This window comes from Corvus cornix, chromosome 5 (genome assembly GCF_000738735.6).
Source record: "Corvus cornix cornix isolate S_Up_H32 chromosome 5, ASM73873v5, whole genome shotgun sequence".
NCBI lineage: Eukaryota > Metazoa > Chordata > Aves > Passeriformes > Corvidae > Corvus > Corvus cornix.
In genome coordinates this window covers 23,338,961-23,354,741 of record NC_046335.1, presented here as the reverse complement: position 1 = coordinate 23,354,741, position 15,781 = coordinate 23,338,961, and the positions used below count along the sequence as shown (strand labels likewise).

General features: G+C 43.2%; 1 protein-coding gene across 5 annotated transcripts in view; it reads right to left on the bottom strand.

Annotated features, from left to right (window-relative positions):
- Positions 1 to 244: 244 nt before the first annotated feature.
- The window catches only part of AREL1 (apoptosis resistant E3 ubiquitin protein ligase 1), a 23,306-nt gene continuing 7,769 nt past the window's right edge, over positions 245 to 15,781 (bottom strand). For all 5 annotated transcript variants that reach the window (XM_039552087.1, XM_039552088.1, XM_039552089.1 and 2 more), the window contains 16 exons: positions 14,336 to 14,573; positions 13,180 to 13,349; positions 12,921 to 13,101; positions 12,000 to 12,247; positions 10,192 to 10,269; positions 9,546 to 9,687; positions 9,018 to 9,139; positions 6,973 to 7,048; positions 6,443 to 6,552; positions 5,765 to 5,944; positions 5,491 to 5,616; positions 5,167 to 5,296; positions 5,012 to 5,070; positions 4,732 to 4,821; positions 3,586 to 3,761; positions 245 to 3,401 (listed from right to left, as the gene is read on the bottom strand). In XM_039552087.1, coding sequence (XP_039408021.1) covers positions 3,299 to 3,401; positions 3,586 to 3,761; positions 4,732 to 4,821; positions 5,012 to 5,070; positions 5,167 to 5,296; positions 5,491 to 5,616; positions 5,765 to 5,944; positions 6,443 to 6,552; positions 6,973 to 7,048; positions 9,018 to 9,139; positions 9,546 to 9,687; positions 10,192 to 10,269; positions 12,000 to 12,247; positions 12,921 to 13,101; positions 13,180 to 13,349; positions 14,336 to 14,573 — 2,229 coding nt within the window. In that variant the 3' untranslated portion in view covers positions 245 to 3,298. The remainder of the gene's footprint in view (positions 3,402 to 3,585; positions 3,762 to 4,731; positions 4,822 to 5,011; positions 5,071 to 5,166; positions 5,297 to 5,490; positions 5,617 to 5,764; positions 5,945 to 6,442; positions 6,553 to 6,972; positions 7,049 to 9,017; positions 9,140 to 9,545; positions 9,688 to 10,191; positions 10,270 to 11,999; positions 12,248 to 12,920; positions 13,102 to 13,179; positions 13,350 to 14,335; positions 14,574 to 15,781) is intronic.

Genomic DNA, 15,781 nt, shown 5'->3' with positions numbered 1-15,781 from the left:
CCAGCCTACTTGCAGTGAGGCCTCACAGTGCCCTGCAAGCCCAGAGTCCTGCCTCTTCCCAAAAGTTCACAGGTCCTGGCTTCAGTCAGTCATCCTGAAAAGCTGCAGGTGTAGAACCACACCCTCCCCCCTGCAGCAGACCTCTGTTAGACACCTGAAGACCTGGAGAGGCCCCTTGCCCACAGACAGCACCAGTCTGATTCCCTCTGTAAAGCCCGGAAAGAATGCTGAGCTGAGAAGGCCGCATTTTTAAAATATTTATTTATTATACAAACTATTTACAAAATCAGCTACTACAACCACAGGCTTCCAAATTTTGGCTGAACTCTGCCAGAAATTCACCAGAGGGAAGTAGGATTTGACCTGTATCATCCACAGCTCCTGGTTTCTATAAACATGCAACGTGGCCTGCAGGTGCAGGCTGAAGCCAGGCCCCCTGCACCTCAAAGCAGCTTCAGGAAACACAGAACCTGTCTAAGATGGTATCAGGACCCTAAGGATTTCTACAGAAGAGTTTCTATTAAGTTGCAATAAATAAGGAGTAAAAAAGAAAAGTAACGAGCCTCTGCCAGAAGTAACATACAGTACAGGTGACCAAAGCACATCCCCATTGCCAGCACTAAGGGCAGCATTAAAAGTGACTGTACTGGGAAAGGGTGTAAAGCTAGAGACAAGTTTAGAAATATTGTGGTGGAACTCAGGAACATGGGGGCAGCCTAGGGGCCTGTGCAAACAGAAGGGATGGGTTTAGCTGACTGAGAGTACCCATCCTACTTCTGACCACACTTGCGTTAAGAAGAAAGTCCTTGGCATCTTCACAGCTGCTGGGAAGTGTTGGGTGCTGGCTGCAATGAAATGAGAAGCATTTAGGAGCTCTTTCCAGCAGAAGAAGTCCACTCAGTGGTCAGCTACTTCATGTCAGAATAAAAAAAGGCCAGCTCAAGAGAAGAAGGGAGGAGATTCCTGAGGGAGATGTCACTGTCAGAGCTGGCCCATAGCTACAGGGCTGAAAACATCCTCAGCCAGGTGAGGCTAATATGGAAAAAACACCAAGCTATGCCTCTCAACAAACTGGAGTTAAGCTGAGCACCACCACTTCCTCTCAGTCCCTGGAGGAAGCACTGAAGCGGTGGCATGGTGAACACAGGAGCTGTAACTGTACTGACCATGGAGGCCACCTGCCGTATAAATAAAATGGTACCGTAGTCTCCACCCAGAGAAGGTCAGAACCTTGCAGAATGCAGCCTGCACTAAAAATGGGAGAACAGCCACCACTAATGTGATCTGTCAGAGCACAACAGTGGCAACTATCAAGCTGGCAGCCTCGCAGCACCTCAGTGCCAGTGAGGGAATGAATTCACAAGGCAAAGAAATCCCCCTGAGTAGTCTCAATGTTCAGCTGACTGCTTTTTGGCACCAAAATGGCTTATTGTTTTTTTCTGTACAGAAGTAACACAGCCCAAGAATGACTAAGATGCTGCCTTAAAAACATTTTATAGATGTAGAATATTTCCCACAAATTCCCAGTCAATTCAACTAAGCTATACTTGAAAAGCACACACAGTAAACTTAAAATATCCATACTGTGCTCAAGCCTGACCGGATCAGCTTGAGGACAGCAGAAGGGGACTGAAGAGGATGATGTGACATTTTATCCAATACAGTCTTCTAAAATTAGCTCAGGGATGCCAGTCTGAGAATCTATTCTGGAAGAAATCCAGCAATTCCATAATCCAGTGAAAGCTTACATTGCAGGTAGTAGCAACACATTTCTCCCACTTTGACTCCTGCAGGCCTTTGACTTGAACTAAGGGACTGTAGAACGCAAAGGTCTTGAATTTTGCTTCACTGAAGAACTCATCAAGATTCCCAGGTTCCCCTTCCCTGTATTTCCCTGGGAAGGGCTGAATGGATTGCCAACTACAACAGACTGTAAGCTTACTTCTCATTCTGGTCTACCCACTCCTTTCCCCATGAGCCAGACAATGGTGGGTGCAGGCTGTTGAGTGACCACTTAAGTGAAATTCTAGCTAGCATTTTGTGCTGGAAAGCCAACAGCACTTAATGGAACATGTGGAAAGGAAAAATGAAGAAAGATGGTAAGAAGATTGGAAGGGCTGAAATCTAGCTGCTCTCCAGACACCAGCAACTCTCTGGACACTCTGCCTGAAATGCAGTAGAGAAAGAGAAGCCTCAGGCTGCTGCATGGTAGAGGTAGAAGCCAAGATCCTGTGGGATGCTGGGGCGGAGGTACCACGTTCTGCCCAGTACCATCACCCCAACAACGAACGCAAGCCCAGTGCGCACTGTAGCTGCTTATTGATCTGTCACTGTTACTACATAACATACATACCCTGAAGGTGAATGTGGGCTAGGCATTGGTGCTCAGCATTGAGGAATCACACTCATGCCCATACTCTCTCTCCTGAGGAAGGGAAAAGAAGGCAAGGGCATGGAACAGCTTCCTGTGCAACATCAACTGTCAGAAACATTCAGTGGAGGAGAAACTCCTCTTCCAGTTCATTTGCAGAGGCTAATTACCAGCCGCTGCTGGAGAAGGGCGCTTCTGCGGCTGGACCCTGGCGGAGGTAGTACAGGATCACTGTCAGGGCCAGCATTTGTGCTCCAATGAGATTGTTTTCCTCTTTGGGTTACTCCCTCCAGTGGATACTGCCCTTTTTTCTCTGTGGCACAGGCAAAAACAGCATCCAGAGCAAGATGGAGAAGGAGAACCAGAAACCCTTCTGCGTCAGGTGCTGAAAGGATGGACAACTCTATTCTCCTCACGAGTCATAGTGAGATGAGATCTCAGGGAGCATCACTGGGGGAGTTAAGCCAAGATAAAGGAAGCTACTAAGACTTCCTATGAGCCAAGGCTTCCAGCAGAGCTCCATGCTGGTCTTCCGTCTTCCTCCTAGAGAGCTACGGTAAAGGCAGCTCAGCAGATCTCCTGCACCTCAGTGTAACTTCTGCTTATGAACTTCATCTTCTCACAGAAGGATGGGTGTACAGGGTGCATGGAAATCAAGTGCAATATCTCCTTGACAAATGCACCAGTCCTTTTGCTGTTTCACATTGAACCAAGGGGAGAACAAGGAAAAGGGAAAAGATGAGCTCTTGATGACATATTTGGGATACAGAAAGGCCACACGACATCTTCTGGATGACAAATTCCTTTACATGGAGTCTTTGCTCTGCCTCCACTGCCCAAGTGAAGGGAAGGAGAACAAGCAGAGGATTGAACCTGGGTCTTGCCACAAAGAGCCAAGAGGTTAAATGGTCTCCTGGGAAGGGGAAATCACAGCATGCCAAATCCCTCACAACCCTCACTGATAGCTAGCTGCAGCATCTTGTGCACTTCTTCATAGGAGTCATAAGTAGGGAGGCACAGCTGGTTAAAACTGTAAAACAAAAGAAAAATTCCATTCAGAATCAGGTCTGAGAGGGAACCATCCCCATCAGCTGCCTTTAGATGGATTGATACGAGCATCACACATATTACATGACATACACTGTTTGCCCACCACAACTAGTTGGTGTCATTCCCAAAAGCACAATAAAGTCCTACCACCCCGAGATACTTGCCAAGTGTGAGCTGTTGGCAAAGTACTGTGAGTTGGAGCTGCAATGATCTGGAAAGATGGACAGAGTGCAGCAAACCCTCCTGGGGGCAGCTGGGAGGAACCAGTAGTGAACTGCAAAAGCCTGGCCAGCTCTTCCTGCGTGAAACTGGAGACCACGGTCCAAAACCACCTCATGACCTGTTACAAACCAGGAAAGGTAAAGACAGGTCAGCCAGGGAAATCAAGCAAGCATATTAGCAACTTGCAAGAAGATCAGTCAATTGCCCTCACAAGCAAGTGTTCTATTAACAGTTAGAATTGATTTGTTTTACCAGGGTGACACATAGAGGCAAGTATGACAGAGTTTCTAATCAGTTAAGAGATGTCCCACACTACTGTCTCCCACCAATCCTTTCCCATAATGCAGAAAGGCTTCTTCTGCTTCTACTCTCCCCACAGAGATTTTATTTTTAGAAGCACCTGCATAGGCAATGAAAACACACTTCCTTCTTGCACTATGTTATTTTTTTGGCTTTTCACATCATCTGGTACTTCTGCAGGAAAGGGGAACCATCCCAGTGTTTACAAACTGAAAATACAAGTTTCTATCTCTTTTCATCTTGGGTGTTCTGGCAGCTCCCATTATTTTTCTACACAAAGCTGCTACTATTCCCGTACCCCTCCCACTGGGAAATGCAGAAAGAGATGAGAACCATTAGGGGGTACAAACTTAGGCTACTACATCAGTAGTCTTTACCATAGCACTGAACTCAAAACATTGCATGTGGGCTGCAAACATGTTTTTCAAGCATCTCTTGGTATATCTAAGTATATCACCACGAACATCTTCAGTAGCAGTAATCCACACCAACTCCTCCTGACTCCCTGCTGACCTGTTCTTAATTAGTGCTGTGTTGGATTTTTCTGAAGAGACCACTGCTGACAATTTTTACTTACTGGTATCTGATTAAACATCACCTCCAGTCAGCCAGGCTGAAGGGATCTCTCTAGGGGGAAATATTATTTCATAAGGTGTGCAGTCCTACCTGACCCCTGAATTTTTCTGTTTGTCCTTCTGAAAACCTAAATTCCAACCAAGAAATCTGTCTTCTGCTGTATTTGGGATAACTGGTTTCAACAAGCAGGAAGGAGAAACCCTTTCATTTACCTTCTCACGGAAGTGCCAAGATCCTCCTACCACTACAGCATGTGCCTTGAAGTCACAGACACTGATATCTCCAGTACCACACATAAGCAGCTGAAAGGGAAGAGACTGCAGTCAGAAAGTGAGGAGCCCAGGAAACAAGGCAACAGCTACTGTGCAAATTACAGATGTTTAACGTGCTTAGAGAAGAAACATTTTGGCTCTTTCCCAGATCCAGAAAGCACTTCATTTGTCAGAGAGGAGGGGAAGTAAAGGTAGAGCTGCTTAGGGAGGCAGCGATTACCTCAAGCTCATTCTCATCAAAAATAGCCAGGAGGTTCTCAGGAACTAATTCATTAAGACCTGGAAGAGAAGAGAAGAGAAGAGAAGAGAAGAGCAGCATGTGCTATGCCCTGGGACATAAAGGAAGACAGGAGCAGGGAGCAGGCAGCATGTTACCTTTCAGGAAGTGATCCACCTCCTCTCTAACCTGATTCGCCAGCCTGTACTGTGCAAGCAGATTTAGGTACAGGATTTTGTTTTCATTGGTCACTGGTACTTGAGCCCCTCCTGCCACCAGTTCTACCACCTGAAAACAGAACACTTGACCTGAGTGTGACCAGCAGCATTCCCCAAACCTGAACTCCCAACCACAAAAAAACGAAGCAAGGAGTTACTTTCCAGAGTAAGCCCAGTTTTCTGGGGCATAGCAGAGTTCTCGGTCCCCACTGCTGCACACAGTAGGGGTTAAACTATCCCACCTTCAGGAACTGCCTCCCTCACCTTCTCCAGCTGTCCTGTTTTGCTATACTTCTCTTCAGCAAAGACCAGATCCATCTCACTCACATCATTGTTCAGTATGAAGCACACTTTGGATTTATAGAATTCTGGATCATCCGTTTCAAAATACTGTGTGAAAGAATAAGAAAGCAGGGACATAGAGGGAATAACAAAAAAACCCCTTATATTGTTAGCCAGAATTCTGTGTCTGCTACTACACCAACATTCAACTCTCCCCAAACCAACACAGGCTTCAGACAGGGCTGGGAAACTCTACCTTGTAATGCATACGAAGTCCTATGATCTGAGCCAGGAAGGACCGAGTGAAGCGAGCTCGAACCAGCTGTTTGTAAGCACCGCCTAGAGATGATTCATAAAGACACTTTCCTACTAGGCGGCCCGCAAATTCATATACTTTGAGTCGTAAATATGTGGGACGCCCTGGGTTTGGATGCACCTGCAAAGAAGCAGCAAAATGAAATATCCAAGTACCAGACTGACTAGCACAAATAGCAAATACGGGACCATTTCAAGTTCCTACATCTCTCAAGCTGGTCAAGGAGCTTTACTGTAATGTCCTCAAAGCCAAGCTATAGAAATAAAATGCCTAAGCCCGCCTAGGAAGACCATGAATGTTTCACATGCACAGGCAAGAAGCTGTATGAGAGCAGAAATGGATTCTGAAATATTTAGACCCAACAAAACCTCTAAACACTTTGATGTCACCTCCTCTTGCCCAAAAATCCAGCCCTCTCTGCTGACTTGCCACCCTCTACTGCTCATCCAGACAGTTCTTTGAGACTTCAATGGGTTAAGATCATTAAGCAAAGCTTTGAGAAAGCCACTGGAAGTGACTATGAAGGCAAGCTAAAGCATGAGTAAGGTAGCACACCACTTAACAGCAGCATTGTTTAACCATCAATGGCCACATTCAGCACAGGAACTACAGACTCACCAAGGCCTGGTTGTTATCACTAAAGCGGGTAAACAGTTGATTGGTGGTATCAAATAATGCCTTACAAATGAGCTCAAACCACTCTCTGCGTGGACCTCCCCAGTCCAGAGCTACAAAATAAAACAAGCTTGGTCATCCATGGGTCATCAGTTCAAGAGTTTCATGCATGCTGCCCAGTATTACTCAATGCAAGAGTTCATCACAATGAACAGCTCTGTAGCAACGTGGCAATAGACAGGGACTGCAGAACTATAGGTTTTTCTCCCAAACCTAGTCCTAGTTGGTTTTTTGATTTGTTTGGGATTTTTTTAGGGCTAGAGGGGCAGGGTTTACATAAGGCTTCAGGTCCCTATATGAAGTAGGTATAGAATAGCACCAGCAGGATAAATCACTAACATCTGTGAGAAAATCAGTGGGCTGGAAAGCCACAAAAGGATGGACGTACTACAAGAAACCAGAATTTCAGACTAAAACTACTCCACTATCCTTCCTTTTGCTTCCTCTGCATATATATTCACAGGATAACTCACCTTCTTCATCCTGAAAAATCACTTCAAAGTTTTTGCTCCAGTCAGAAACAGAAAAATTTCGTGTTGCTTTAAAAGACTGAAAAATAGAAAAAGAAAACAGCAGCAACCATTACTGCTTGGCATCCGATAACCAATATGCAGTCCTGTACATGTGAACAGGCAAACGCAAAACCGCAATAGTCTAGCACTCTAAAGTATAAAAGTGAAAATTACAAATACCTATGGTCTAATTCTTATTTGTCCAAAGCCACAGAAGCCAATTCCTCATTTTCTGTTATGAGAAACATTATCCACACAAAATACACCTCCATCCTAAAACCAGTGTGAGGTCTTAGCACAGAAATATCACTCTCAAGGCTGCAGTACAGTATTGTTTAAAGTATTAAAATGCCTGTGGGAAGGAGCAATTTCTGTAAAGCACTTTCAGCCCACGAATTAGATTTAAAATAGGAATGTTTCAAAGAGCACTACAAAATAGCTTGAAGAGAATTACTAAGTTCATACTTACAGCAAGTCACGATGCAAAAAAGTAACAAAATACCCCAAGTGTCTAAAATTTCCTGTGCCCTGATTCTGGACTCCAATTAGAGAAATTTAAGAAGCTACATGGCAGTCTTCAGTCACACAGGTAGTTTTGGCTTAGTTTAACCTCAAGTCAGTTAGAGCATCACGCTACTCACACCTCTGGACTAAACACATTGGTCACATTCATTGTGCCTATCAACCTTGATCACTAGAGCTTATATTTATTATTATTATGGCACTGGATTTGTCTTACTAGACTGTAACACCAATGCTCAAGACAGCACAGGAATTTCCAAAATAATAGGACAAATTAGTAATGGAAATACTGTTTAGAAATGAAGTAATTTTTCCAAGCTATTAACTGAAACATAGTCTCATAAACACTGCAAGCTGGTACATGCAGAAAATATTCCAAAACACAGATTTATTGCATGTAAATTAAGGGAAATCCTAGCTACTCCTGTTTTCCTCAGAAACGTTCTTTCCATCTTTGTAACATTACTGTTGTGAGATACACATGGAAACAATAAGTCAGGATAACTGCCTCCCCAGCATACACAGCATTTAGAATGTAATTTAAGAACTGTATTATATGAATGACTAAGCTCTGTTTTGGAAACACAACAGTTCAGGTCAGAAATGATGAAGATTTTACCAAAGGACTCTACAGAATATTTTCTCATCACTCTGAACCACTACTAGTAGCCTGTTGATGCAAGAGTTTCATGCATGCAGCTCAGGAACATCTGACTTGACATCTTATCTTGCTAAATGGCTCTGTGCCAGAAAACCAGTAGATAAAGACTCGGGAGCTTTATGTTCTGCTCCCAAATCTAGTCCAGGTAGACAGTCTCTCTCCAGGTCTCAAGTTCCAATGTGAAGTAGGGACTGCATCAGAAGACCTCCTGCTTTTACAGGCTATGAATCCATTTACAGAATCACAGAATCATTCAAGCTGAAAAAGACCTCTAGGATCATCAATTCTAAACTTTGACTGATCCCTACCTTGTCAACTAGACCATGGCACTAAATGCTACATCCAGGCGTTTCTTGAACACTTCCAAGGATGGTGACTCCACAACCTCCCTGAGCAGTCCTTTCCAATGTTTAACTTCTTCCATGAAGAAATTGCTCACCATGTTCAATGTGAACCTTCTCTGATGCAGCTCGATTTAATTTACCCTAGACATCTCTCAGGACTTAACCTACTCTGTGATAAGCTCTTTAAAAAGTTGAAGTTGCCTTAACTATTTAAGAAATTGATCAGACCTTGCTGCTCTAGGGAAGGAATACATCATTCCACATAACAACACACCAGAACACAGAGGAGCTAGTTAGTTTGATTCTTTTTTCTTTTTCCCATCTCAAGCTGCCTGCTGGCATCTGCCTTGAAACAGAGGGACTAACCATTTTTAGCATGGCTGCCCTAGCACATTCTAGTTTGGATTTCTTTAGGCACTGAGCGGAATAAAAAGGATGGAGGAAGCACTGGGCTTAAGTAAAATGACTCAGACACTCACCGACTCCAGCAGACAGTGACGGCTGACCTTCAGTGTGACCTTCGAATGAGGTCTTTTCATATGTACCTGACGTAGCTCTCGCTGAAAGAAGTTCACTTTGTCTTGGAAGGTTTCAGAGCCTCCTGAGAAGAGTGACAATTTGGGTGAGGCCTGAGCTGTCAGCACCTCAGACATATACAGAGCATTCCTAAGATTAACTGCACAGATCAGCTTTACAGCCCAAAAGTGCATTTACTACAGCAAGGTTTGGAGACAGAACTCTCAAGGTAGTTTTGCAATTAGTCTTGCTGGTATTCATACTCACAGGTGCACTTTCAAAGAGCCTGACAGAGAAGCCAAGCTGAAAAGGAACAGCTGCTGTGATGAAGTACATTCACTGGAAGCACCAACAGGAATAGAGCATGATACTCCAGGAACCAAAGTTCTCATCAGAAGTTATTCAGTGCTGGCAATCTTTATTCCCCAGGGAAACTAGCAGGCTCAAGCGCTAACTTCCTGACTACTGTACCCACCTCACTGTCCCTTTACCTATGTTTTTATGCAGAGAGCGAATGAAAGTGGCTGCCAAGATGTTCCTCTCCTTGCAGCTCAGCTCCACAGGGGGTTGGATCCCATCATCCACCACCAGTGTCAGTAATTTGTGCACAGGATCAGGACCAAGGTATGAAAACTAGCAGCAAAAAGATGCAAGAAAGGGTAAACCCATCATGCAGAAGGCACAGTATGTTCAGTAGACAGAGCAACACCATCTGTGCTCTTAAGACTTTCTCTGCTCACTCATGTGTATGTAGTTAACAGGAAAACTATTTCTAGCATCCAGACTCCAGTTAGGAGGCTGCTTTAAACTTCACACACAAGTCTAAGGGCTTCAATGGACACAATTACAGCATTTTAGCAAGGTTATGAGGAAAATAATCAAGAAATATGCAAAGGAATCAAGATTTTTGCCTAGCATTGGGACAAAAGGCAGGAAAGAGTGATAAGACTGGCTCTTAGTCACAATTAGCAAAACTTAGGCACTGAGAGGGAATTCCAGAGCAGAAATTCATGCCACACAATGTTGTCCTGTGTGCGGACGCCCTTCTCTCCAAAAGGAAAAAATAGACTGTGATTCACAAGGATGACAAGCTATCAACATGGAGGTGCAGTGACAGGTACATGGAAAGAGGCTCACCTTTGTGCCAGGACACACTCTAAAGGTGAAAAGGCGCCATGGAATGATCTTCAGGTAAAATTCTTTCACTGAGAATTGCTGAGTAACCAAAAGGAAAAGAAAATGTTAAATGTCACAGATCTGTTAAGGGTTGTCCCATGTCCCTGAAACACATTAGGCAGAGGACACATCCATGAGGCTAGACCTCCCTTCAACCCCAGGAACAGGTTTCTGTAGCATTTGGCACAATACATGAGAACCTTTAAAGCTCCACAGAACTGTAAGCACTTGTCAGCAAGACTTCACTGAGTGCATTTATGACGCATGTGGGATGCCAGCATGACACAGATTTTATAGCAGTAAGCTATTGTGTTCAGTAGAACGTCACCAGTCTAACTGGAAAGTAATCTTAAGTACACTTGAGAAGCTGAATTCAGGACAAGATTGTAATGCACTAACAAAAAGGTTTCGGTAAAAGTCACACCAATGGACTACTGCTATTACTCCCTAATTTTCACAACCATTTCAAGCATCTTTTAAAAAGAACTTGCAATAGCTAAATCCATGAGATTTGCAGAAATTTATTCTCAGTGTATTTCTGCCAGAACAAACTACTTACTGTGCAACTCCTGCCTTCTGAAGAGCAAGTGAAGATGAAATTTTAGCATCTTTAGACAAAAGAAAACCATTTCCTGCACAAACCTGTCCTAGCTGCAATGACTGGAAAAACTGACAAGCAGTACTGGTCCAGAAACAAGCCAAATATGAACAGCAACTCCTTAAAAGAAATAGCAGCACAGTAACAGTTTTCTACTGTTTTCTATTTCTATATAGAGAGACACCCAGGGATACAATTATGCAATCCTAAGAATCACATTAACAACTTTGGCACCTAAAGGGAGCTTCTAACAGTACCCACTTGTGGTGATCTGCTTTACCAGGTAATGCAATAGAAAAGAGTACAGAAGTCCAAAACAATGCATCAAAGATGAAAAGATGCTGAGCTCCCAAGGACACAGCACTCAAAGTCAGTTCTTAGAGCCATGTGCAGCACAGATTTAGAAATCTCCAGCAGCTCCCTCCATCCTATAACTGTTTCACAGTCCTCTTTCTCCCTTTGGCAGGAAAGAAATTCCTGGATTAGTCTTTCACTTGGATATTTATCACTGCATTTTTCAGAACACATTTTAATAGATAGATGAACAAAGTGAATTTAAATTCATTAGTAAATTTAGAGGAATTTTCTTTCTAGTTTCTGAATGCTTTTAGGCAATAATAATGGAAAATAGTTACTGTTAACATACTCTTATAGTAAGAGAATCCTCAGTGTCTCCTGTTTCTTCTACTTACAAATTTACGCTTTGTTCTCTGACCATTTTTTCCCTTTTCTTTTGAGCAAAACATTCCAGAAACAGAACAGAGACATCAAATCTGAGAAGGTGAGATTCTCTTAAATTGAAATTTACAGGTATCAAAAACTGAGAATAGGAATTGCAGGTGTGACCTGACAAAAGCAAAGGAAAGGCAAACAGAATATCTACTGAACAATCAGCAAGAAAGCTTCCAGTAGGCTTTGGATCAGTCCTAGAAAGATCCTAAAAATCTAAAAACACGACCATAAAAATTCAAGTTCTAAAACACCATCCTAAAACTTCCAAGGCTCATTTTAACATTATTCTCAGTCACAAGTTCCATGTTTGCCACAAGCAAACCATTTTTTAACCAAATCTGAGGCACCTGAATCTGGAGCTAAGATATAGAGCACAAGGAAGCTCTTCAGTTACAGCACACTTTAAACATGCACTTAAGTGTGGTAACTTTATATCTACCTTAGGTGACACATAGCAGTACACTTTTTTAGGCTTCTTCACTTTCTCGGGGGTCTGGCTGTCAGAAGGAGAATCTTCATCTTCATCCTCAATTGCAGTAGAAGGACGGCGCTGGGAGGAGCTCAGATGCACTGGTGGAAGTTGCCACTGAGTGTTTGTATAACTAGGAGCATCGTAAAGGTAAGCTTCAAAATAAATACTGACACCTGAGGTGGACACATTGCGTTCTACAATGTTCTTTTCATTCTCTGAGGGAAATAGATATAAAAGAGTGGTGTAAATCCTAATGGAGACAAGAGTGAAAAAGAATGCACAGGCCACCACCAAATCAGTGACTATGACTTTAAAGAAAAGGATCCAAAGGAAAACCTGGTCAAGTGAAACTTTGATAAAGAGAACCCAGGAGTGGGATGAAAAGATTTCAAGACAGCAGTTTGTCTGTTAGTGACAAAGCATACAGAACCTCTCTCTCAGAGCACCAGCCTGAAGGCATAGCCACTTAACACTGAAGTCTGGCTCACTCCTGAAGAAACCAGGAATTATAGCATTGTTAAAAAAAAACCAAACCTCACATAGGTTACATGCAGTGTTCTTCATCCATACAACTTATAACACACAATACATGACTGGCTCAGATGCCAACTACTAGCAAGCAATAAAAATTGCCTAATTTCAGAGGTAAACCTCCTGAAATAGGGGAAAAACACTTGTTTTTGTCTGCTGATGGAGCAGAGAGTATCAGCCCTCAGAGATCTCCCCTGTTAGAAGCAAATTAATTTACCTTAGTATTTTTAAATGAATAGGCTTTCCTTCAGCATGGCCAGCCTGCAGGGAAGCCACAAATAGCTCTGCTACATGAGTGTGCAAAGCACATTGTAAGAGAACACCTGGAGAATGAATACTGAGTAGGTCTTGACTCACCACTTAGAACAATGATGTCAAAATCACCATTGCTTATGGGCTGGTTCTGGTAGGAGATGCAGGCATGGAAACAACCCCTAGAGTGCAAGGTGAGTCGGAAGAACACCTCACAAGTCTGCCGATTGGACACCACAGACTTCTCAAACACCACGTCAGAACTCTCTTCTTCTTGAGGACCCAGCTAAACAGAAAACAAATTAATAAAAGGAGCTCTCCAGCTCACCTGAAGTCAAGCAGCCAGGGGTGAGGTTGCACTCACCTCATGGATGGAGAGGCTGTAATTGTGCTCATCTATCAGGGACACGGAATTGCTGGTGGGATTGTCATACTCATCTCTGGGAGCTATCTGCAGAGTGTGCTGCTGCCCACAGGTCAGCACCAGAGTGGAGAAATGACAGACAATTTTGGTTTTGGAGGGAACCACCATTCCTGAAGCAGACAACAATAATTTAGAGTCAAACAAATTCCAAGGTGAAGCTTTAAAAAGCAAAAGAAAAGCAACTAGGGACACAATACCCTTGAAAATGGATCAAATCTAAACACATTCTATACCCCTATATTAAAAAAGCAAAGTATCTGAGGACTGAAGTATATGGTGTAGTGCACAGCATGTGCCTTGGATCAGAGGTTTAATACTAATAAAGCAAACCCAGTTACTAGTCCTCTAAAGAATGCTTTTCCTCCATTCTAACTTTCTGCTCAGGAACTTGCTCCCACTGTTCATACAAAATATAAGCTAGCTGACACCTAAGAAAACCTGCAAATGCAGCTTACCAAACAAACTTTATTGGGGTTAAACCTGAGCTTCTTCTTTCGGAAGGGATATTTTAGCAAGCTTTGTATCTATTCACAAAACAATGAATAGAGGTCCTTTCGATGACAACATGTACATGAGACATAAAAGGTGCCAATTGGGGTCAAAAAAACAAAAGTAGAAAAAACCAAATTTTAGATGGATAAAAAGGAAACGTTTTTACAAAAGTGTGTAATCAAAGGTATCAACTGCTCCAGAAGCTTACAAGAATAGAGTATTCAGAAAAAGAAGAGGCAAATTATGACAGTATTTCCAATTCAGATACAAGTAACTCAATACCTTCACAAAAGGTGTTCTCTGACTACTAGATGGATTATGAAGAAATTACTACAAAATGGAGAACATGACAGAAGTGGATAGGGATTTTAAGTAGCACTAATGACTTATTCTGTAAAGCAGTTTCTGTTTTGTTATGCACTGGTAGTCACAAGTGTGTTTTACTCATGGGTCTGCTGCTGGAATCTACATGTGGCAGGAGGAAAATGGTGAAGCGTAACCCCTTCCCTGTCACCTACCTATTTTAGCTGGAAACACATTTACCTAAGGGCCTCCAATACTGCCATATCTACTTTGAATCCTTACAGGGCCACTTAGATCTTACCTGGCTGGAACACCTTGTAGTAGGGGCTGTAGGCCACATTCAAGCCACCGAGTTTTACAGTGATCTCGTATCTCCCAGCCCTGCGCACAGTGAAAGCCACTTTCACCACATTGGAATTGGGCTCTTGAAGAACTTCCTGGGTTACAGGAATATCAATTGCTAACTCCACATGGCAGATGTGAACTCGCAGCCCCACAGGCCTGTGAGCAGGGAAGGGTTGCCCATTTTTATAGAATAACTGCATGGGAAACACAGAAGTCCAGGTCAGCAAAAAACATACAGTGCACAGAGGAAGAGAAAACAAGTTGCCTTAGGGAAGGGCAAGTACCTCAGCTCAGCAAAGGAAAAATAACTAACAGACAGCTCTGTCACACAGACCGTGTTCTCCAAAACGAACAGGGACAAGTGGGCATTGAACAGCCCCATTCTCTTTTGTGCTGGGGTTCAAATGCATGCCCTGAAAAGAACATGCCTCTAGGCATTTCCCATCTGCACTTGTAGTGCAAGTGGAAATCATGAAAACCCATTAGCAAAAGGAAAAAAGTAAAGCCATACCCTTTCAGAGAAACAAGCAGATCTTGTTCATTTGTACAGCTAAGCTCTGAAAAAACTCTTACAAATTTGTTACAGAAAACAGTGTGATGAAGATGCTGACCTAAGGAGCTGACCCAGCCTTTACTGCTAAGAAGCATCATAATGAAAACAACACGTTAGATAAAATCACAGGCAGCTCAATCACAGAAGTGATCTCCTGGACAATTTCAGAAGGTAACATACCTCAACCACTACTTCCTTACAAGGAAAGAATTACACCTTGAAACTCTATATGCATGGCTCTTCAAGAGCCAGCAGCCTGTTGGCCAGAGCCTGCCTGCCATCTGCAATCAGCCTGCAGTCAGAAGAAAGTTACTATTCTTCCCTGCTTCTAAGTAAGGGAGGGTGTGCGGCCTGAAGTCGTTTGCATCTTGACTGACATCAGGAGAAACTAGTGAATGCAAAGCTACTGTTGATGAATAAAGGGCTAAGCAAATGGGACACAAGCATGAAGTGGAAGGGCACATTGCTGGAGCTGCATGAGTGTCAGTAAGGTGAAGGAAATAAATTTAAATAGCAGGAACAGAACAAGTCCCTTTCCCCTCAGCTTTTTTCACTGCCTGCCCTGGAATTAGAACTCTTCACTCACCACCAAGCAGAGGGGTTTTCTTCACCTTCCCAAGAGGGATGGGTATGGCAAACTAGATGAACATTTCTTTTTATTTTGATACCCTCTTGGATGGGAAGGTGGGATAGAAAGATGGGCACATAAGCCCAGCAAAACCTGCTCAAACTTTCTCCACATAGTTCCAAACTCTCTGTGTTCACTCATCTTACTTCCCCTAGACTTGGCCTTTTGGGATTAGAGGGAAACAAGAATCTTTGGCAGGTTTTTCCAGGTCTGACAGAATA